We start from the raw sequence: 22,663 nt of genomic DNA, 5'->3' as shown, positions 1-22,663 counted from the left end.
AATGGCATAATACATTTATTGTAATTTCTTAAATGTGTGAATGACCGTTGCATTGCAGGAACATCGTATGGGGCCAATACTTAAATAACCTATAATGGTAGCTGTTTTATTGATTGTAGTTGTACATCTTCTGTGTTATAATTATGTAAAGAAAGGCTCAAGCTACCTGAGCACCTACCAGTTGATTAGCTGGCAGATTATTGCAGCCACCATTATTACTATGTCTTACATGTACATATGTATATATTGTCTCTAACCACCATCCACTATATCTTATATGTACATGCATATATACATTTCTCAACGTATGTCCGTATGTCGTATATTTGTCTGTCATTCCGGCTATAGCTATTAGTAGAATAGCCTAGCTGGGCAACAATGCTGACGCAATGTAATTGCATTAGAAGCTAACTAACTAGCTTAGGGGAATTTTCCATTGGCAATGTGCCTGGCTAACAGCTTGAAAGTTAGTTGTTTGACAAAGTTTTAAAACCTTTACAACTGTTTTTATTTTTCTCTTAATTTATTTCAACTACACAAAAACATTTTTCTCATGTTATGTAGTTTTAAAGTTAGAATGGGATATGTAATATGTTGTTATATGTTAAATACAAATCAATTTTCTGTTCAAAGACTTTTTATTACCCGGGCAACGCCGGGAAGCACAGCTAGTGCACATATATAGGCCTATATGGTCTCCAGCTACCATCATTGTATCTTACATGCACATACATTAACATTGTCTCTAGCTACCTACCTCCAGCTATCTTCAAAGAGTCTTTATAACATTTAAAAGTTTTGACCATTCAAGCAACTTGTAAAGAAATTATTCAAATTTTTTTTAAGCAAAGTCAAATTTGTCTTTTTCACCAGCTTAAACAACAAGGCTGTCCATGTCTCAGACCTCACATTTTATTGTCGTATATAATACAAATATGACTTCATAATACTCACCAAGCACTTCGCACCTCCATACAAGGGAAACTATTACCTACTGACATCTTATTTACCACATTATCTATAGATTTAAATGATATCTTGTTTGTTAAGACCAAAATTGTTGCAATAGATTAGAGAGTTAGTATAGCTTTGCATTATAATCTGACATTTTTCTCAGCTCACCTTCACTTATGTTTTGTACATTTTTGTAGGACTGGGATTTCCCTCAGTTTATGAATCACCTTGACATCAAGTTGCCAGGGCTCAACACGGCTGATCTCAAGATTACTGTTCCTAAGATCCTTCGAAGACTTGAGGCCTTCACTATCCACATTACTGGTATTTACTTGCTCTCTATATCAAGTCTAGTCTTTACCTAATCTGCTCTCTATATCAAGTTTAGTCATTACCTAACCTGCTCTCTATATCAAGTCTAGTCTTCACCTAACCTGCTCTCTATATCAAGTTTAGTCTTTATCTAGCCTGCTCTCCATATCAAGTTTAGTATTTACCTAATCTGCTCTCTATATCAAGTCTAGTCGTTACCTAACCTACTCTCTATATCAAGTCTAGTCTTTACCTAACCTGTTCTCTATATCAAGTCTAGTCTTTACCTAACCTGCTCTCTATATTAAGTCTAGTCTTTACATAACCTGCTTTCTATATCAAGTCTAGTCTTTACCTAACCTGCTCTCTATATCAAGTCTAGTCATTACCTAACCTGTTTTCCATATCAAGTCTAGTCTTTACATAACCTGCTCTCTATATCAAGTCTAGTCTTTACCTAACCTGCTCTCTATATTAAGTCTAGTCTTTACATAACCTGCTCTCTATATCAAGTCTAGTCTTTACCTAACCTGCTCTCTATATCAAGTCTAGTCATTACCTAACCTGTTTTCCATATCAAGTCTAGTCTTTACATAACCTGCTCTCTATATCAAGTCTAGTCTTTACCTAACCTGCTCTCTATATCAAGTCTAGTCTTTACCTAACCTGCTCTCTATATCAAGTCTAGTCTTTACCTAACCTGTTTTCCATATCAAGTCTAGTCTTTACATAACCTGCTCTCTATATCAAGTCTAGTCTTTACCTAACCTGCTCTCTATATCAAGTCTAGTCTTTACCTAACCTGCTCTCTATATCAAGTCTAGTCTTTACCTAACCTGCTCTCTATATCAAGTCTAGTCATTACCTAACCTGTTTTCCATATCAAGTCTAGTCTTTACATAACCTGCTCTCTATATCAAGTCTAGTCTTTACCTAACCTGCTCTCTATATCAAGTCTAGTCTTTACCTAACCTGCTCTCTATATCAAGTCTAATCTTTACCTAACCTGCTCTCTATATCAAGTCTAGTCTTTACCTAACCTGCTCTCTATATCAAGTCTAATCTTTACCTAACCTACTCTCTATATCAAGTCTAGTCTTTACCTAACCTGCTCTCCATATCAAGTCTAGTCTTTACCTAACCTGCTCTCTATATCAAGTCTAGTCTTTACCTAACCTGCTCTCTATATCAAGTCTAATCTTTACCTAACCTACTCTCTATATCAAGTCTAGTCTTTACCTAACCTGCTCTCTATATCAAGTTTAGTCTTTATCTAGCCTGCTCTCTATATCAAGTCTAGTCATTACCTAACCTGCTCTCTATATCAAGTCTAGTCTTTACCTAACCTGCTCTCTATATCAAGTTTAGTCTTTATCTAACCTGCTCTCTATATCAAGTCTAGTCTTTATCTAACCTGCTCTCCATATCAAGTCTAGTCTTTACCTAACCTGCTCTCTATATCAAGTCTAGTCTTTACCTAACCTGCTCTCTATATCAAGTCTAGTCTTTACCTAACCTGTTCTCTATATAAAGTCTAGTCTTTATCTAACCTGCTCTCTATATTAAGTCTAGTCATTACCTAACCTGCTCTCTATATCAAGTCTAGTCTTTACCTAACCTGCTCTCTATATCAAGTCTAATCTTTACCTAACCTACTCTCTATATCAAGTCTAGTCTTTACCTAACCTGCTCTCCATATCAAGTCTAGTCTTTACCTAACCTGCTCTCTATATCAAGTCTAGTCTTTACCTAACCTGCTCTCTATATCAAGTCTAATCTTTACCTAACCTACTCTCTATATCAAGTCTAGTCTTTACCTAACCTGCTCTCTGTATCAAGTTTAGTCTTTATCTAGCCTGCTCTCTATATCAAGTCTAGTCATTACCTAACCTGCTCTCTATATCAAGTCTAGTCTTTACCTAACCTGCTCTCTATATCAAGTTTAGTCTTTATCTAACCTGCTCTCTATATCAAGTCTAGTCTTTATCTAACCTGCTCTCCATATCAAGTCTAGTCTTTACCTAACCTGCTCTCTATATCAAGTCTAGTCTTTACCTAACCTGCTCTCTATATCAAGTCTAATCTTTACCTAACCTACTCTCTATATCAAGTCTAGTCTTTACCTAACCTGCTCTCTATATCAAGTCTAGTCTTTACCTAACCTGCTCTCTATATCAAGTTTAGTCTTTATCTAACCTGCTCTCCATATCAAGTCTAGTCATTACCTAACCTGCTCTCTATATCAAGTCTAGTCTTTACCTAACCTGCTCTCCATATCAAGTCTAGTCTTTACCTAACCTGCTCTCTATATCAAGTCTAATCTTTACCTAACCTACTCTCTATATCAAGTCTAGTCTTTACCTAACCTGCTCTCTATATTAAGTCTAGTCATTACCTAACCTGCTCTCTATACCAAGTCTAGTCTTTACCTAACCTACTCTCCATATCAAGTCTAGTCTTTATCTAACCTGCTCTCTATATCAAGTCTAGTCTTTATCTAACCTGCTCTCCATATCAAGTCTAGTCTTTACCTAACCTGCTCTCTATATCAAGTCTAGTCTTTACCTAACCTGCTCTCTATATCAAGTCTAATCTTTACCTAACCTACTCTCTATATCAAGTCTAGTCTTCACCTAACCTGCTCTCTATATCAAGTTTAGTCTTTATCTAGCCTGCTCTCTATATCAAGTCTAGTCATTACCTAACCTGCTCTCTATATCAAGTCTAGTCTTTACCTAACCTGCTCTCTATATCAAGTTTAGTCTTCACCTAACCTGCTCTCTATATCAAGTTTAGTCTTTATCTAGCCTGCTCTCTATATCAAGTCTAGTCATTACCTAACCTGCTCTCTATATCAAGTCTAGTTTTTACCTAACCTGCTCTCTATACCAAGTCTAGTCTTTACCTAACCTACTCTCCATATCAAGTCTAGTCTTTATCTAACCTGCTCTCTATATCAAGTCTAGTCTTTATCTAACCTGCTCTCCATATCAAGTCTAGTCTTTACCTAACCTGCTCTCTATATCAAGTCTAGTCTTTACCTAACCTGCTCTCTATATCAAGTCTAATCTTTACCTAACCTACTCTCTATATCAAGTCTAGTCTTTACCTAACCTGCTCTCTATATCAAGTCTAGTCGTTACCTAACCTGCTCTCTATATCAAGTCTAGTCTTTATCTAACCTGCTCTCTATATCAAGTCTAGTCTTTACCTAATCTGCTCTCTATATCAAGTCTAGTCGTTACCTAACCTGCTCTCCATATCAAGTCTAGTCGTTACCTAACCTGCTCTCTATATCAAGTTTAGTCGTTACCTAACCTGCTCTCTATATCAAGTCTAGTCTTTCTCTAACCTGCTCTCTATATTAAGTCTAGTCATTACCTAACCTGCTTTCTATATCAAGTCTAGTCTTTATCTAACCTGTTCTCCATATCAAGTCTAGTCATTACCTAACCTGCTCTCTATATCAAGTCTAGTCTTTACCTAACCTGCTCTCCATATCAAGTCTAGTCTTTACCTAACCTGCTCTCTATATCAAGTCTAATCTTTACCTAACCTACTCTCTATATCAAGTCTAGTCTTTACCTAACCTGCTCTCTATATCAAGTCTAGTCTTTACCTAACCTGCTCTCTATATCAAGTTTAGTCTTTATCTAACCTGCTCTCCATATCAAGTCTAGTCTTTACCTAACCTGCTCTCTATATCAAGTCTAGTCTTTACCTAACCTGCTCTCTATATCAAGTCTAATCTTTACCTAACCTACTCTCTATATCAAGTCTAGTCTTTACCTAACCTGCTCTCTATATTAAGTCTAGTCATTACCTAACCTGCTCTCTATATCAAGTCTAGTCTTTACCTAACCTACTCTCCATATCAAGTCTAGTCTTTCTCTAACCTGCTCTCTATATTAAGTCTAGTCATTACCTAACCTGCTCTCTATATCAAGTTTAGTCGTTACCTAACCTGCTCTCTATATCAAGTCTAGTCTTTCTCTAACCTGCTCTCTATATTAAGTCTAGTCATTACCTAACCTGCTTTCTATATCAAGTCTAGTCTTTATCTAACCTGTTCTCCATTTCAAGTCTAGTCATTACCTAACCTGCTCTCTATATCAAGTCTAGTCTTTACCTAACCTGCTCTCCATATCAAGTCTAGTCTTTACCTAACCTGCTCTCTATATCAAGTCTAATCTTTACCTAACCTACTCTCTATATCAAGTCTAGTCTTTACCTAACCTGCTCTCTATATCAAGTCTAGTCTTTACCTAACCTGCTCTCTATATCAAGTTTAGTCTTTATCTAACCTGCTCTCCATATCAAGTCTAGTCTTTACCTAACCTGCTCTCTATATCAAGTCTAGTCTTTACCTAACCTGCTCTCTATATCAAGTCTAATCTTTACCTAATCACTCTCTATATCAAGTCTAGTCTTTACCTAACCTGCTCTCTATATTAAGTCTAGTCATTACCTAACTTGCTCTCTATACCAAGTCTAGTCTTTACCTAACCTACTCTCCATATCAAGTCTAGTCTTTATCTAACCTGCTCTCTATATCAAGTCTAGTCTTTATCTAACCTGCTCTCCATATCAAGTCTAGTCTTTACCTAACCTGCTCTCTATATCAAGTCTAGTCTTTACCTAACCTGCTCTCTATATCAAGTCTAATCTTTACCTAACCTACTCTCTATATCAAGTCTAGTCTTCACCTAACCTGCTCTCTATATCAAGTTTAGTCTTTATCTAGCCTGCTCTCTATATCAAGTCTAGTCATTACCTAACCTGCTCTCTATATCAAGTCTAGTCTTTACCTAACCTGCTCTCTATATCAAGTTTAGTCTTCACCTAACCTGCTCTCTATATCAAGTTTAGTCTTTATCTAGCCTGCTCTCTATATCAAGTCTAGTTTTTACCTAACCTGCTCTCTATATCAAGTCTAGTTTTTACCTAACCTGCTCTCTATACCAAGTCTAGTCTTTACCTAACCTACTCTCCATATCAAGTCTAGTCTTTATCTAACCTGCTCTCTATATCAAGTCTAGTCTTTATCTAACCTGCTCTCCATATCAAGTCTAGTCTTTACCTAACCTGCTCTCTATATCAAGTCTAGTCTTTACCTAACCTGCTCTCTATATCAAGTCTAATCTTTACCTAACCTACTCTCTATATCAAGTCTAGTCTTTACCTAACCTGCTCTCTATATCAAGTCTAGTCGTTACCTAACCTGCTCTCTATATCAAGTCTAGTCTTTATCTAACCTGCTCTCTATATCAAGTCTAGTCTTTACCTAATCTGCTCTCTATATCAAGTCTAGTCGTTACCTAACCTGCTCTCCATATCAAGTCTAGTCGTTACCTAACCTGCTCTCTATATCAAGTTTAGTCGTTACCTAACCTGCTCTCTATATCAAGTCTAGTCTTTCTCTAACCTGCTCTCTATATTAAGTCTAGTCATTACCTAACCTGCTTTCTATATCAAGTCTAGTCTTTATCTAACCTGTTCTCCATATCAAGTCTAGTCATTACCTAACCTGCTCTCTATATCAAGTCTAGTCTTTACCTAACCTGCTCTCCATATCAAGTCTAGTCTTTACCTAACCTGCTCTCTATATCAAGTCTAATCTTTACCTAACCTACTCTCTATATCAAGTCTAGTCTTTACCTAACCTGCTCTCTATATTAAGTCTAGTCATTACCTAACCTGCTCTCTATATCAAGTCTAGTCTTTACCTAACCTGCTCTCTATATCAAGTTTAGTATTTACCTAATCTGCTCTCTATATCAAGTCTAGTCGTTACCTAACCTGCTCTCTATATCAAGTCTAGTCTTTATCTAACCTGCTCTCTATATCAAGTCTAGTCTTTACCTAACTTGCTCTCTATATCAAGTCTAGTCGTTACCTAGCCTATTCTCTATATCAAGTCTAGTCTTTACCTAACTTGCTCTCTATATCAAGTCTAGTCGTTACCTAACTTGCTCTCTATATCAAGTCTAGTCTTTACCTAACCTGTTTTCCATATCAAGTCTAGTCGTTACCTAATCTGCTCTTTATATCAAGTCTAGTCGTTACCTAACCTGCTCTCTATATCAAGTCTAGTCGTTACCTAACCTGCTCTCTATATCAAGTCTAGTCTTTATCTAACCTGCTCTCTATATCAAGTCTAGTCGTTACCTAACCTGCTCTCTATATCAAGTCTAGTCGTTACCTAACCTGCTCTCTATATCAAGTCTAGTCTTTATCTAACCTGCTCTCTATATCAAGTCTAGTCTTTACCTAACCTGTTCTCTATATCAAGTCTAGTCTTTACCTAACCTGCTCTCTATATTAAGTCTAGTCATTACCTAATCTGCTCTCTATATCAAGTTTAGTATTTGCCTAATCTGCTCTCTATATCAAGTTTAGTCATTACCTAACCTGCTCTCTATATCAAGTCTAGTCTTCACCTAACCTGCTCTCTATATCAAGTTTAGTCTTTATCTAGCCTGCTCTCTATATTAAGTCTAGTCATTACCTAACCTGCTCTCTATATCAAGTCTAGTCTTTACCTAACCTACTCTCCATATCAAGTCTAGTCTTTATCTAACCTGCTCTCTATATCAAGTCTAGTCTTTATCTAACCTGCTCTCCATATCAAGTCTAGTCTTTACCTAACCTGCTCTCTATATCAAGTCTAATCTTTACCTAACCTACTCTCTATATCAAGTCTAGTCTTTACCTAACCTGCTCTCTATATCAAGTCTAGTCTTTACCTAACCTGCTCTCTATATCAAGTCTAGTCTTTACCTAACCTGCTCTCTATATTAAGTCTAGTCATTACCTAACCTGCTCTCTATATCAAGTCTAGTCTTTACCTAACCTGCTCTCTATATCAAGTTTAGTATTTACCTAATCTGCTCTCTATATCAAGTCTAGTCGTTACCTAACCTGCTCTCCATAACAAGTCTAGTCGTTACCTAACCTGCTCTCTATATCAAGTCTAGTCGTTACCTAACCTGCTCTCTATATCAAGTCTAGTCTTTATCTAACCTGCTCTCTATATTAAGTCTAGTCATTACCTAACCTGCTCTCTATATCAAGTCTAGCCTTTATCTAACCTGCTCTCTATATCAAGTCTAGTCTTTACCTAACCTGCTTTCTATATCAAGTCTAGTCTTTACCTAACCTGCTCTCTATATCAAGTTTAGTCTTTACCTAACCTGCTCTCTATATCAAGTCTAGTCGTTACCTAACCTGCTCTCTATATCAAGTCTAGCCTTTATCTAACCTGCTCTCTATATCAAGTCTAGTCTTTACCTAACCTGCTCTCTATATTAAGTCTAGTCATTACCTAACCTGCTCTCTATATCAAGTCTAGTCTTTACCTAACCTGCTCTCTATATCAAGTTTAGTATTTACCTAATCTGCTCTCTATATCAAGTCTAGTCGTTACCTAACCTGCTCTCCATAACAAGTCTAGTCGTTACCTAACCTGCTCTCTATATCAAGTCTAGTCGTTACCTAACCTGCTCTCTATATCAAGTTTAGTATTTACCTAATCTGCTCTCTATATCAAGTCTAGTCGTTACCTAACCTGCTCTCCATAACAAGTCTAGTCGTTACCTAACCTGCTCTCTATATCAAGTCTAGTCGTTACCTAACCTGCTCTCCATAACAAGTCTAGTCGTTACCTAACCTGCTCTCTATATCAAGTCTAGTCGTTACCTAACCTGCTCTCTATATCAAGTCTAGTCTTTACCTAACCTGCTTTCTATATCAAGTCTAGTCTTTACCTAACCTGCTCTCTATATCAAGTTTAGTCTTTACCTAACCTGCTCTCTATATCAAGTCTAGTCATTACCTAACCTGCTCTCTATATCAAGTCTAGCCTTTATCTAACCTGCTCTCTATATCAAGTCTAGTCTTTACCTAACCTGCTCTCTATATTAAGTCTAGTCATTACCTAACCTGCTCTCTATATCAAGTCTAGTCTTTACCTAACCTGCTCTCTATATCAAGTTTAGTATTTACCTAATCTGCTCTCTATATCAAGTCTAGTCATTACCTAACCTGCTCTCTATATCAAGTCTAGTCTTTACCTAACCTGCTCTCTATATCAAGTTTAGTATTTACCTAATCTGCTCTCTATATCAAGTCTAGTCGTTACCTAACCTGCTCTCCATAACAAGTCTAGTCATTACCTAACCTGCTCTCTATATCAAGTCTAGCCTTTATCTAACCTGCTCTCTATATCAAGTCTAGTCTTTACCTAACCTGCTTTCTATATCAAGTCTAGTCTTTACCTAACCTGCTCTCTATATCAAGTTTAGTCTTTACCTAACCTGCTCTCTATATCAAGTCTAGTCATTACCTAACCTGCTCTCTATATCAAGTCTAGCCTTTATCTAACCTGCTCTCTATATCAAGTCTAGTCTTTACCTAACCTGCTCTCTATATTAAGTCTAGTCATTACCTAACCTGCTCTCTATATCAAGTCTAGTCTTTACCTAACCTGCTCTCTATATCAAGTTTAGTATTTACCTAATCTGCTCTCTATATCAAGTCTAATCGTTACCTAACCTGCTCTCCATAACAAGTCTAGTCGTTACCTAACCTGCTCTCTATATCAAGTCTAGTCGTTACCTAACCTGCTCTTTATATCAAGTCTAGTCTTTATCTAACCTGCTCTCTATATTAAGTCTAGTCATTACCTAACCTGCTCTCTATATCAAGTCTAGCCTTTATCTAACCTGCTCTCTATATCAAGTCTAGTCTTTACCTAACCTGCTTTCTATATCAAGTCTAGTCTTTACCTAACCTGCTCTCTATATCAAGTCTAGTCTTTACCTAATCTGCTCTCTATATCAAGTCTAGTCTTTACCTAACCTGCTCTCTATATCAAGTTTAGTATTTACCTAATCTGCTCTCTATATCAAGTCTAGTCGTTACCTAACCTGCTCTCTATATCAAGTCTAGTCGTTACCTAACCTGCTCTCTATATCAAGTCTAGTCTTTATCTAACCTGCTCTCTATATCAAGTCTAGTCTTTACCTAATCTGCTCTCTATATCAAGTCTAGTCGTTACCTAACCTGCTCTCCATAACAAGTCTAGTCGTTACCTAACCTGCTCTCTATATCAAGTCTAGTCGTTACCTAACCTGCTCTCTATATCAAGTCTAGTCTTTATCTAACCTGCTCTCTATATTAAGTCTAGTCATTACCTAACCTGCTCTCTATATCAAGTCTAGTCTTTATCTAACCTGCTCTCCATATCAAGTCTAGTCTTTACCTAACCTGCTCTCTATATCAAGTCTAATCTTTACCTAACCTACTCTCTATATCAAGTCTAGTCTTTACCTAACCTGCTCTCTATATTAAGTCTAGTCATTACCTAACCTGCTCTCTATATCAAGTCTAGTCTTTACCTAACCTGCTCTCTATATCAAGTTTAGTATTTACCTAATCTGCTCTCTATATCAAGTCTAGTCGTTACCTAACTTGCTCTCTATATCAAGTCTAGTCGTTACCTAACCTGCTCTCTATATCAAGTCTAGTCTTTATCTAACCTGCTCTCTATATCAAGTCTAGTCTTTACCTAACTTGCTCTCTATATTAAGTCTAGTCGTTACCTAGCCTATTCTCTATATCAAGTCTAGTCTTTACCTAACTTGCTCTCTATATCAAGTCTAGTCGTTACCTAACCTGCTCTCTATATCAAGTCTAGTCTTTACCTAACCTGTTCTCTATATCAAGTCTAATCTTTACCTAACCTGCTCTCTATATTAAGTCTAGTCATTACCTAACCTGCTTTCTATATCAAGTCTAGTCTTTACCTAATCTGCTCTCTATATCAAGTCTAGTCTTTACCTAACCTGCTCTCTATATCAAGTTTAGTATTTACCTAATCTGCTCTCTATATCAAGTCTAGTCGTTACCTAACCTGCTCTCTATATCAAGTCTAGTCGTTACCTAACCTGCTCTCTATATCAAGTCTAGTCTTTATCTAACCTGCTCTCTATATCAAGTCTAGTCTTTACCTAATCTGCTCTCTATATCAAGTCTAGTCGTTACCTAACCTGCTCTCCATAACAAGTCTAGTCGTTACCTAACCTGCTCTCTATATCAAGTCTAGTCGTTACCTAACCTGCTCTCTATATCAAGTCTAGTCTTTATCTAACCTGCTCTCTATATTAAGTCTAGTCATTACCTAACCTGCTCTCTATATCAAGTCTAGTCTTTATCTAACCTGCTCTCCATATCAAGTCTAGTCTTTACCTAACCTGCTCTCTATATCAAGTCTAATCTTTACCTAACCTACTCTCTATATCAAGTCTAGTCTTTACCTAACCTGCTCTCTATATTAAGTCTAGTCTTTACCTAACCTGCTTTCTATATCAAGTCTAGTCTTTACCTAACCTGCTCTCTATATCAAGTTTAGTCTTTACCTAACCTACTCTCTATATCAAGTCTAGTCTTTACCTAACCTGCTCTCTATATCAAGTCTAGTCTTTACCTAACCTGCTCTCTATATTAAGTCTAGTCATTACCTAACCTGCTTTCTATATCAAGTCTAGTCTTTACCTAACCTGCTCTCTATATTAAGTCTAGTCTTCACCTAACCTGCTCTCTATATCAAGTCTAGTCTTTACCTAACCTGCTCTCTATATCAAGTTTAGTCTTTACCTAACCTACTCTCTATATCAAGTCTAGTCTTTACCTAACCTGCTCTCTATATCAAGTCTAGTCTTTACCTAACCTGCTCTCTATATCAAGTCTAGTCTTTACCTAACCTGCTCTCTATATTAAGTCTAGTCATTACCTAACCTGTTCTCTATATCAAGTCTAGTCTTTACCTAACCTGCTCTCTATATCAAGTCTAGTCATTACCTAACCTGCTCTCTATATCAAGTCTAGTCTTTACCTAACCTGCTCTCTATATCAAGTCTAGTCTTTACCTAACCTGCTCTCTATATCAAGTCTAGTCTTTACCTAACCTGCTCTCTATATCAAGTCTAGTCATTACCTAACCTGCTCTCTATATCAAGTCTAGTCTTTACCTAACCTGCTCTCTATATCAAGTTTAGTATTTACCTAATCTGCTCTCTATATCAAGTCTAGTCGTTACCTAACCTGCTCTCCATAACAAGTCTAGTCGTTACCTAACCTGCTCTCTATATCAAGTCTAGTCGTTACCTAACCTGCTCTCTATATCAAGTCTAGTCTTTACCTAACTTGCTCTCTATATCAAGTCTAGTCGTTACCTAACCTGCTCTCTATATCAAGTCTAGTCTTTACCTAACCTGTTCTCTATATCAAGTCTAGTCTTTACCTAACCTGCTCTCTATATCAAGTCTAGTCATTACTTAACCTGCTCTCTATATCAAGTCTAGTCATTACCTAACCTGCTCTCTATATCAAGTCTAGTCTTTACCTAACCTGCTCTCTATTTTAAGTCTAGTCATTACCTAACCTGCTTTCTATATCAAGTCTAGTCTTTACCTAACCTGCTTTCTATATCAAGTCTAGTCTTTACCTAACCTGCTCTCCATATCAAGTTTAGTCATTACCTAACCTGCTCTCTATATCAAGTCTAGTCTTCACCTAACCTGCTCTCTATATCAAGTCTAGTCATTACCTAACTTGCTCTCCATATCAAGTCTAGTCATTACCTAGCCTGCTCTCTATATCAAGTCTAGTCTTCACCTAACCTGCTCTCTATATCAAGTCTAGCCTTTATCTAACCTGCTCTCTATATCAAGTCTAGTCATTACCTAACCTGCTCTCTATATCAAGTCTAGTCTTTATCTAACCTGCTCTCTATATCAAGTCTAGTCTTCTCCTAACCTGCTCTCTATATCAAGTCTAGCCTTTATTTAACCTGCTCTCTATATCAAGTCTAGTCTTTACCTAACCTGCTCTCTATATCAAGTCTAGTCTTTACCTAGCCTGGTTTAGTCTTTAACTAGCCTGTTCTCTATTATTGATTCTATTTCTCTTTTTAATTATAACTGCCTATCATCTGATCATCTATATTCATCTGACAAACTCAGTATATTGCTCTCCTAGCCTTGAACTACCTCGCCAACCATTTTCAGTTCCTCCTTTTTACATTACCTCTTCTGGTATCTACCTTACTGTCTTTTGGTGTCTGCCTTACTGTCTTTTGGTGTCTGCCTTGCTTACTGTTGTTGTTTCTATCTATTTCATTTAACTCACAATATCTGTTTTTCTTCATCTTCTTCATTTACCCTATGTTTTTATGTCCCTGGGTTTTTACCTACCGTGTCAACTTTTTCTTGGCCGGCTGCACTTAGCTTCTTTTGATACATCAATGCTTCTTTCCACCTTCTTCATCCATGCTCTTGAGCTACTGCTCCTAGCCTTGCTTTTACCTCACTAATTCTGTACTTCTTTTGGATAGTCTCCATGCGCCTTTCTTACTTCTGTGGCTTGTTTACTTTTGTAGGCAAATGGTTCAACTATGGTATAATTTTCCTGGTGATGATACTGGATTTGAACATGTGGAAAAATCAGATATTTTACGCTCCCGAGGACTTTGCTCAATACACAGATGATGAAGGTAAGTAAAAGTGTTCTACTTGCATATAAGTTTATTTGTTCTGTTTGTTTTAGGCTACCATAGCACTATTTAGTATTGCTGAAGTGACAGTCAACTTCCTCTATCTTTTCGGCATTGTAGCTTTTATTGAAGGAGTCAATAGATGGCAGCACTTTATTTCGCTTTAGCTTGCCCTGCTTAGCTCTGATTTTGTTATTGCAGGCTTCATATATTCATTCCGACCAAATGATACAAACGTTGGCTATCTGAAACACGAAGGAGCAAACGTCATCTTGGCAAATTCAACGCTTCCTGTTGAGAAAATGGAATCCAAGTATTTGGGGTTTTCCTTAGGCGTTAAAGCAATAGCATTCATTCCTTCATTAGCAGTTTTGATAGCGTTTATAGTTTTGATAGTAAAATATGGCCGAGTGAAGAGAACCAAAGCCGACCCATACGCTGGGCGACTTCAGAAGAGTTTACGATCAAAGAATAAGATGACCCTTTACACAATCGTTAAAATGAAGCTGCTGGGTAGGAAAAAAGTTACTAGCGAGTCAACCCAATTTCAAGAAGTTGAGAGCAGACACTCTGTTAAATCATGTCCACCTGCAGGCCTGGATGAGCCTGATAATGCACCAGCGGAGCCATGAAGGTCAATAGAGGCATTTCAGCATTGTGGCTGAAAAAAGAATCGCCGTACTGTGGTGTTAATAATATTATTATAGCTGTGGTAAGTTGCATAGTAGGGCTGCAAAATCTTAATTATGTTTAACTGTCGAAATCGCGTTAACAAAACATTTTTATTTGCTAAAACGCTACACTTTACACTAATCAATTTTTTCATCTCCTACATGGTTCATGTTTCAAGTGCATATTTCCATTACTTACACTTTACACCTTTGCCTTTATGGCACTACTTATTATTTCTGTTTGAAATTGATTTTTGATTTTATTTGTTATGTTTAAGTAGTATTTTTTTATTAAGCCTAGTCTGTATTTATATAAGAATCTTTTTCTAATAATTATTCAAGTCAACTCCATGCGTAAATGTTACCATGAATGTAGCTCCGCATCCCCATTCTTTTGGTTGTGACAGGATTTCTTTTTATATTCATTTTTTTCACATCAGGTATTGGTTTCTTCTTTGCCAGTGACTTTGTAATGTACTATAGAAAAAATTGCGATAACTTTGTGATTGTCACACATGTATTAAATCAATACAATATTGAGACGAACAATTGTTAACAGATTGTGTTATTGGCTCTCATATAAATCTAAAATGTAATGAATCTTCAATGTTAGACTTCCACAGGTGCTTCGACATGCTTGGTAAGCGCTTTAGCAAATTCTTCAATATGTGCTGGCTTACTCCCTCGAATAGCCCTTGTTCTACAATACAAGGGTCAACAGAATTAAAATATCAGACATAAATTTAGTTTAACCGTAAACTTGTCAGAGTGTTCACTCGGGCTATACATAGCAGGTATACCTGTTCTCTATTGGAGTTTGTTTGATTGTCTTGTGAATCTGGTATGAAATCTGAATGAAAGATTTGAAGTTTCTGCTCAAATTGGATGTTTAAGACTAATGACTGGTGTTATAAACCATCCAATATTACCATCAAAAACTGTACATTAGTCTTCTGATATCCAGGATTACTTACTTGCTTGTGTCTGATCGATTGACTTTCCTGAGAATAGGTTTGACGAACTTTCCCTTCAGCTGTATTTTCATTTGCAGCTCTTTTATCTAGACAGTAAATAAAAGAGCTGTTTTGTAAATGGTCACCAATCCTAGCCTTACCGAACAACAATACATGCTCCCATAATTCTGGTTTCTAAAATTAATCACAGTTCTATCAAATGTTTGCATTTTATTGCGCCAAACTTCTTTTTATCAAGTGTAAGTAATTTAAGTAAATTATAAACATGGAACAGTAGAAGAGCTGTACAGAGAAATCACATGGAGGTAAGTCTTTCATTTTATTTATCACAATTGATGGGGCAGTCCTTTTGATTCTGGCAACAGAATGTGGAATATGAGCCTAACCTTGAGAATATGGTAAATTGATATTCAATTTATTAGATTATCTAGTTTTGAAATCCAATTGCAATATATATAGTTACATATAAATTTATTATTACTAAAGCGTTAGCTAAAAATAATTCTACATCAAAAATAACATAAGAGAAAGATACCTGAAAATCGCTACAAATCTTTTTAGCTTCTCATCACCTTAAGATGTCATTGGGCAAGACAGATTTGTAGTGACTTTTAGATAAGCATTTATTTCTCTTACCTATATTACTATATACATATTTATATAAATATTCATCTATATACATACATTGTACACACATGTTACATGTATGTACACACGTGAATATATGCATATATTTATATACTTTTGTTTTCTTCATTTGATATATATATTGTATGTATATGGCAATTATAAATGCCTCTGCACTTTTGACAATAAGATACCCAGCAGGTATTACAATATAGACTGGGAATTCTATCAAAGAAACGGCAACTCACAAGCTGCTGACCATGCATGGAGCACTATCTGAAGTCCAATACTGCCAGGTTGTATCTTAGTAGAAAAGATGGAGGCAGGAGCTCAAAAGCACAACAGACAGTAAAAGAAGAACATATCATGAAAGCCTATGCCGTTTCCATAGCCACCATTGACAAGTTGTTAGATGAATTTCATTTGATTGCTATGACAATGGAACTGCACACTGATGGTGAAGCCGAGGGCCACACCAAACCTCACCATGGTGCCTACCACTGACTGAGGTTGCCAACCTCCACCAGACATACATGTGGCTAAACAAAGGTGAGCTAATGGCCAGTACAGAGTCGATAATCACGACTCCATAAACTTGCTCCTGCCGTGGAGGAGCAAGTTCCCCCAACTAAGCAACTCCATAGGCAGATTTATCACGCTAGAAAAGATCCTCGATGCAAACTGTGCAAGGATGCGTCAGAGATCATCCAATGCATCATCGGTGGCTGCAAGCAGCTAGTAGGAAATGCATACACTGAGCGGCATAATTATGTGGCTGGTGTAGTGTAGTGTACAGAAGCCTATGCAATGAAGATTGCATCAATAAAACACAACACTGGTTAGAAGCTCCTGATAAAGCCAATAAAATGGCCGTACTAAGCTCTTCTGCGACTTTCACATCCAGACTAACAAGCAAGTTTTGGCAAACCAGCCAGATATCATGGTGGGAGACAAGGAGAGCAAGAGAGCTACATTAATGGACACAGCAGTACCCAATGAGTACATCTCCTCCTCGGAGAGGAGATTAATGTGCTGGCATATAAGAACAACTGTAATTCCAGAAGTCATTGAAGCTTTGGGTACAATAGCACCTGCACATCAAATGTTGTTTCCCCAAATATCGGCAACGATCAAAACAAGTCAGTTGCTATTGGTGACGGCTAAGATCTTGAGGTGAGTGCTCAAACTCCCAGGTCTTTGGTAGGAGGCCCAAGCTTGACTAGACATTATCACCCACTTGGGTTAACTGGGTGAGTAAACAACTTTCTTATTTACATGTACATATCAAGTGAAGAATGCAAGAGTTCGGTTAAACCATGGTCACTTCCAAGTCATCAATTTGGAGCTGATGGTTCTTAAACAGCAAATTGTCAGATGCTTTTCAATAAAGAAGAAACCTTTTTGAAGGAGTTCTGAAGCTTTATAACATGGAACTCTTATTTGTGAACGGGACAATAAATCTTAGCTCTGGTTATTGAAAGCAGAGCTTATCTATAAAGCAACCATAGCAAATTATCATTGTCCAAGTAGTATTATATGTAATGTATATCTGATATAAACGTTGTTTGGACATAAACAAAGGTTTACTAATGGAAATAATATACAATAGCGTATTTAATTGCGCTGTCCCACAAAACACAGAGACAGCCTCATCTATTGAATACATAGTAAAAGTTGCGCAAGCCAATAAAAGGTACCGAATGACTGCTTTAGTGTTTGATAGTATTAGTGCTTACCTTGCTGAGCAACTGTATAACTATTGCAGCAGTCTTGTGGCACCTTAGCTAAATTTACTATAAAACCGCTCATTAGTGTAATTATAGCTGAACTAGCTTCACCTAGAGTGAAACTATGATGACTAAATTTGCATCATGGCATATTCAAAAATATCTCATTACCATTTTCTAATCAAGCGCTATTATAATCTCTCTGAAGAATCATTGATATATATACACATGTATATATATACACATGTATATATATATACACACACATATACACACACACATATATATATATATATATATATATATATATATATACACACACATATACACACACATATACACACACATATATATATATATACACACACATATATACACACACATATATACACACACATATATACACACACATATATACACACATATATACACACACATATATACACACGTGTATATACATATATATATATATATATATATATCTATATATATATATATATATATATATATATATATGTATATATATATATATGTATATATATATATATATATATATATGTATATATATATATATATATGTATATATATGTATATATATATACACATATATATATGTATATAAATATATATATACACATGTATATACATGTGTATATATGTATATACATATATATATGTATATATACATGCGTATATATATATACGCAGAGTATAGCTATTTGACCATGATGGTAAACCAATAGTGATAAGCTGGCTAAACTTTCAACTCTTCTGATATTATCATTATCTTTATTTTAAATACATCTTCTGCTAAATCATTGTCAGTGCTAACCATATTTTGATAGCTATGATAAGCTATCACAATGCTTAAATTGCATTGAAATAAAATTCAATACATTTTTTATTTTTAAATTAGAAAGTCCATTTCAAGTCCTTGTAAGCCATCATGAATACCCAGTGAATTTTGCAAATATTTAGAATGGGAACCAATGAGTGTGTAGGAATAGCTAACTAAACTCAAACCACTGACTTGTTGTTTATCTAATAGGCACACATTGAGACCAACTTGACTTACATCAGCTTCTTGTTGACATAATTTCTGTTCTAGGTCATATTTTTCCTCTTCTGCTTGAACCAGCTTTTTTTGGAGGCCGTTGCACATTTTTTCCAGATTTTCTGAAACCATTAAAATTGGTTGTAAAATTAATCTGTTTGCTAGTATGCATTGATATCAGAAGTAACTTTTCAGCAAGCAATAGCTCATAGCTCTAACAGCTTCACTATACTATTCAAACATTTGTACAAAGTTTAACAAACTATTGAAATTAAGTATGCTACTGACTCAATGCTTCCGGCATTATTTGTTGTCAAAAGCTGACATGTGTAACCTCTCTGGCAGCTGATATTACAATGTTGCATTCAAAACTAAGAGATGTAAATATTGAAACAACAACATGAACAGTGTCTTTTTTTAAGTTTTGCATGAGCCGCAGGTTGAATGCAAGACTCAGCAGTAATAAGTTGGATAAGATGGCTTGACAGCTTGCGGGTGCTCATGTTCCTGATGTTCTATAACGCTTAAAGATGTAGTTGCGTCAAAAATGAAATTAGGACCCATAAAAGGCTAAAACATCAGCTACAATTTGATGCCATTTTTGTCTTTGTAGACCAACCCTGTCCAGAGATATATGCGTTTGAATGAGGCCCTCTGTTAAAAAGCTCACGTTCCAGCGGGTGCCAATTTCGTGACGTAACAAGCTTGTTATCTGAAACGAAACCACGAGCGATAAAAATGAGGTCGATTCGTTAGCCAATCATGCGTGCGAAATTTTTATATAGGCCGTAATAAATGTTATCACTCGTAAAACGCGTTGTCTGTGGTCTCGAAGATTCTCATCATAGAGAATTCATTCTCGTTGTTTCTGATTCAACGCGGTTCAACAATTACTAAGTTATACATAGTTTTAAAATGGCTTCAAGTTCGAGCGACCGCTACTCAGAGTTTTCTGAGCAACTTTAAGTAAAATATTAGAGTAGACAGCCTATGGCCAAAGCTGACAGGCGTCAGCAGCGTTTTGCTGCAGAAGAAGACATAATGGAGGTAAATTAACTTAGAGTCTTCTATACTTTAGTAAATGTAATATTTTTTATAGTCATAAATACATGTACTAATTAATAAAATGATAATTCTTTGCTATCTTCAATCATCGTTTCATAGCTTATCTGCCGTTTTACCTAGCTATAATATTTTTTTCGAATTTTCTTTGGTAAATTAGAGTCATGATTACAAATTATTTTCACTCGTAGGAAGTGGGTAAAATCGATTGATCATTGCAAATCTTTAATTTCCAGAACCAAAGCTTCGAATCGTTGGCTTGGCGTACTTGCGCCTTTATTAAATGTTTATTCGTTTTTAAAATTACACTCGCAATCTATTCAACTCCCAATTTGGAAGCTGTCAATAGATACGCTTTAGAATGACATATCTATGAATGACATATTTATTGCATCTACTTTGTTTACATTTACTTGTTTTACTATTTACAGAATGTTTATGTCGTCCCACCAGCCGAAGAAGCTTTGTCAGTGTGGAAACTGCCATAAAGGAGAAAGCGAGAATTGAATGCGTGCTGGATGATGTTTTGTTGAGTTTGTTGCAGTAGATGAATTTGTCTTATTGTATCAGCTAATACTATGTGAGTGGCCACGACTTGATGAATATCTTTAATAAAAGCTTCATGCCGAGATGAAAATATTTTTGCTTGTAAAAATTATATAATAAAATAATATTGTTAAAGATAATGCAAAACATGATTTGCAGAATATTGTAGTGAATCGGATATGGTATATGGGTGTCCGCAGAACTGAAGAATGTGAGTTCAAATCCAGTTTGCAGCAGACTTCTCATCCTTAAAACTCTATCCCTGTCTATATTCTTTTCAAAGAGGTGGCTTGCTTATTTCATTAATTTAGTATTCGGTAAGAATACTACTAGCAATGATATACATCAATGTATATCATTGCTACTAGCAAGAAACTAGTACGTAGGCAATATGTAATAGGCGACATAATGTGGGCGGGGCTTATGGGAGGCTGTATAGGGTAGCTGCAAAACTGCTGATACAAAGACCGCGTTCTACATAAAGTGACTTGACAGAATTACCGTAGACCGGTAGAATTGGTAGTCGGTACCCAAATGTTTAAACAACATTTGGAGAAAGTGAGTAGAACAAATTTTCAATTTTCGTTATTTGAGGCCTTTGAAACATTCATAATAATGCATCTGTAGCAGGATTTAAAATTTTATTCTAGCTAACATGAGCAAATACAAAATAAGATATATGCCAATAGAGCCGCGTAAGACTAGACTTTTATCGCAAATAGCCGATGTGAATACGAGAGATACAGACAGGTTGCCAAACGCGTGACATCATTTTTGGCGAGGCTGGGCACGTTTTTGTGGCCTGAGCGTTTTTACGGCGATCAGATTTTTTCGGTTTTAATCTTCAAATATCTTGGCAATGCGATCGCGTAACACAACAAACAACATATCAACTGATAGAGAAAAAAAAATGCTTTCTTTTAAGATCAACTTAAATTTTGACGCAACTACATCTTTAAAATAGAAGGATATGGCACGTAATAATACCATGCCTATTTATAGTTTTGCAGCTGTGCAGTTACATGTACCTGTTGTGATGTCAATTAACGAAGGAAGCTCCTGAACCTTCTCAGCTATAAGCTTCTCCTTTTGCTCCTTTTTCTCAAGAGCCTCTTTGCGCATCTCCTCCCTCACTTTCTCCATAATAATCTTCTTGAGAAGAGCTTTTTTCTCAGCCGTCAGGCCACCGAGACCTCGTCTCCTTCTCTCCTGATGGGCAATAGCAGTCTTTAGCAATGACAATTACTCACTAAACAGCCTGGCAGTGAGGATACTGCATATCTACAAGTCTAAGAAATCGACATAGTGGCCTGTCAGTAATATTTTTATTTAATTTCAACCTCTGCAGAAGGATCTGAATATTTATGGAAGATTTAATGCTGTAGCTCTCATTAACATATAACCGGATGGTTATATGTTAAAACATGGCAAAACACTAACAAATGCTTCGATTATCTTTTACCATGAAAAGTAAAACAATTGTAATCAACCTTGATTTTGGATGCATGTTTTATGACTGGGTTGTTATGGCTGAGCACACTTGAATGACATTTAGTAAGATTTGAGATGTAATGGCAGGTGATAGCAGAGGTAAACAAATGAATGAGTATCAAAATATCCTAGGTAAATCTGTATTTTGATTACCGCACTAAATGTATTTCTCTATGCGTCAAATATGTGAGAAAAGAATGGTTTGCAACTTAGCAAACCATTTTATGTAACTCGGCATAAACCTATAAGCACTATTCTGTATTTAGGAAGATAATCACACATAGCTTGGGTTATTCTGACACAACTGTCAAAGACCTAACTTACAGGAGACTGCATCGAATTCAACAAACTTTCATTATTAATATGCAGCAAAACATCAAAACCATAGCAAAGCAACAGACATGGTAACTCATTGAAATCGATGATAAATATAGCAGCAACAAGAAAGCATGAAGCTTGGTATAACTTACCATATTCTTGCAATGTAAACAGTGTTTAGAGACGTCTCATGCCACTACTACGAACACAGCAATTGTTTCTACCATTCCTGCTGAGATCCGAAATGCTCCACATAAAACAAACCATTCATTATATCCACAATCGTATTTAGTACCAATTAGTGAGAAAGGGCAGCTAGACTAATTTTATGCCAGCACACTAAAATCAGTGAAACAAACTGTACTAGAATGTAA

At 36.2% G+C, this 22,663-nt stretch overlaps 2 protein-coding genes across 4 annotated transcripts in view; one reads left to right on the top strand and one right to left on the bottom strand.

The window, feature by feature from the left end:
• The window catches only part of LOC137393120 (transmembrane protein 117-like), a 27,688-nt gene extending 12,642 nt beyond the window's left edge, over positions 1-15,046 (top strand). For all 3 annotated transcript variants that reach the window (XM_068079541.1, XM_068079539.1, XM_068079540.1), the window contains exons 8-10: positions 1,152-1,278; positions 13,706-13,819; positions 14,021-15,046. In XM_068079541.1, coding sequence (XP_067935642.1) covers positions 1,152-1,278; positions 13,706-13,819; positions 14,021-14,451 — 672 coding nt within the window. In that variant the 3' untranslated portion in view covers positions 14,452-15,046. The remainder of the gene's footprint in view (positions 1-1,151; positions 1,279-13,705; positions 13,820-14,020) is intronic.
• LOC137393122 (troponin I-like) lies at positions 14,990-22,663 on the bottom strand. The gene is made up of 5 exons (XM_068079544.1): positions 22,442-22,663; positions 21,509-21,689; positions 18,894-18,994; positions 15,465-15,550; positions 14,990-15,190 (listed from the first exon to the last, which is right to left on the bottom strand). Exons 1-5 carry the CDS (start codon positions 22,442-22,444, stop codon positions 15,100-15,102), a joined length of 462 nt encoding a protein of 153 aa, XP_067935645.1. The 5' UTR covers positions 22,445-22,663; the 3' UTR covers positions 14,990-15,099.

Source organism: Watersipora subatra, chromosome 4 (assembly GCF_963576615.1).
Source record: "Watersipora subatra chromosome 4, tzWatSuba1.1, whole genome shotgun sequence".
NCBI classification, from domain to species: Eukaryota; Metazoa; Bryozoa; class Gymnolaemata; order Cheilostomatida; family Watersiporidae; genus Watersipora; species Watersipora subatra.
The sequence above is the reverse complement of the archived record's forward strand: the minus strand, read 5'-3'. Positions and strand labels throughout refer to the sequence as shown.

Bases quoted from the DNA above. Each gene is read 5' to 3' on its own strand.
- LOC137393122 (XM_068079544.1), bottom strand. The intron at 15,551-18,893 runs GTAAGTCAAGTT...TTTACTGTCTAG, and splicing joins TATGTCAACAAGAAGCTGAT to ATAAAAGAGCTGCAAATGAA. The intron at 15,191-15,464 runs GTAAGTAATCCT...CTTGTATTGTAG, and splicing joins AATCGATCAGACACAAGCAA to AACAAGGGCTATTCGAGGGA.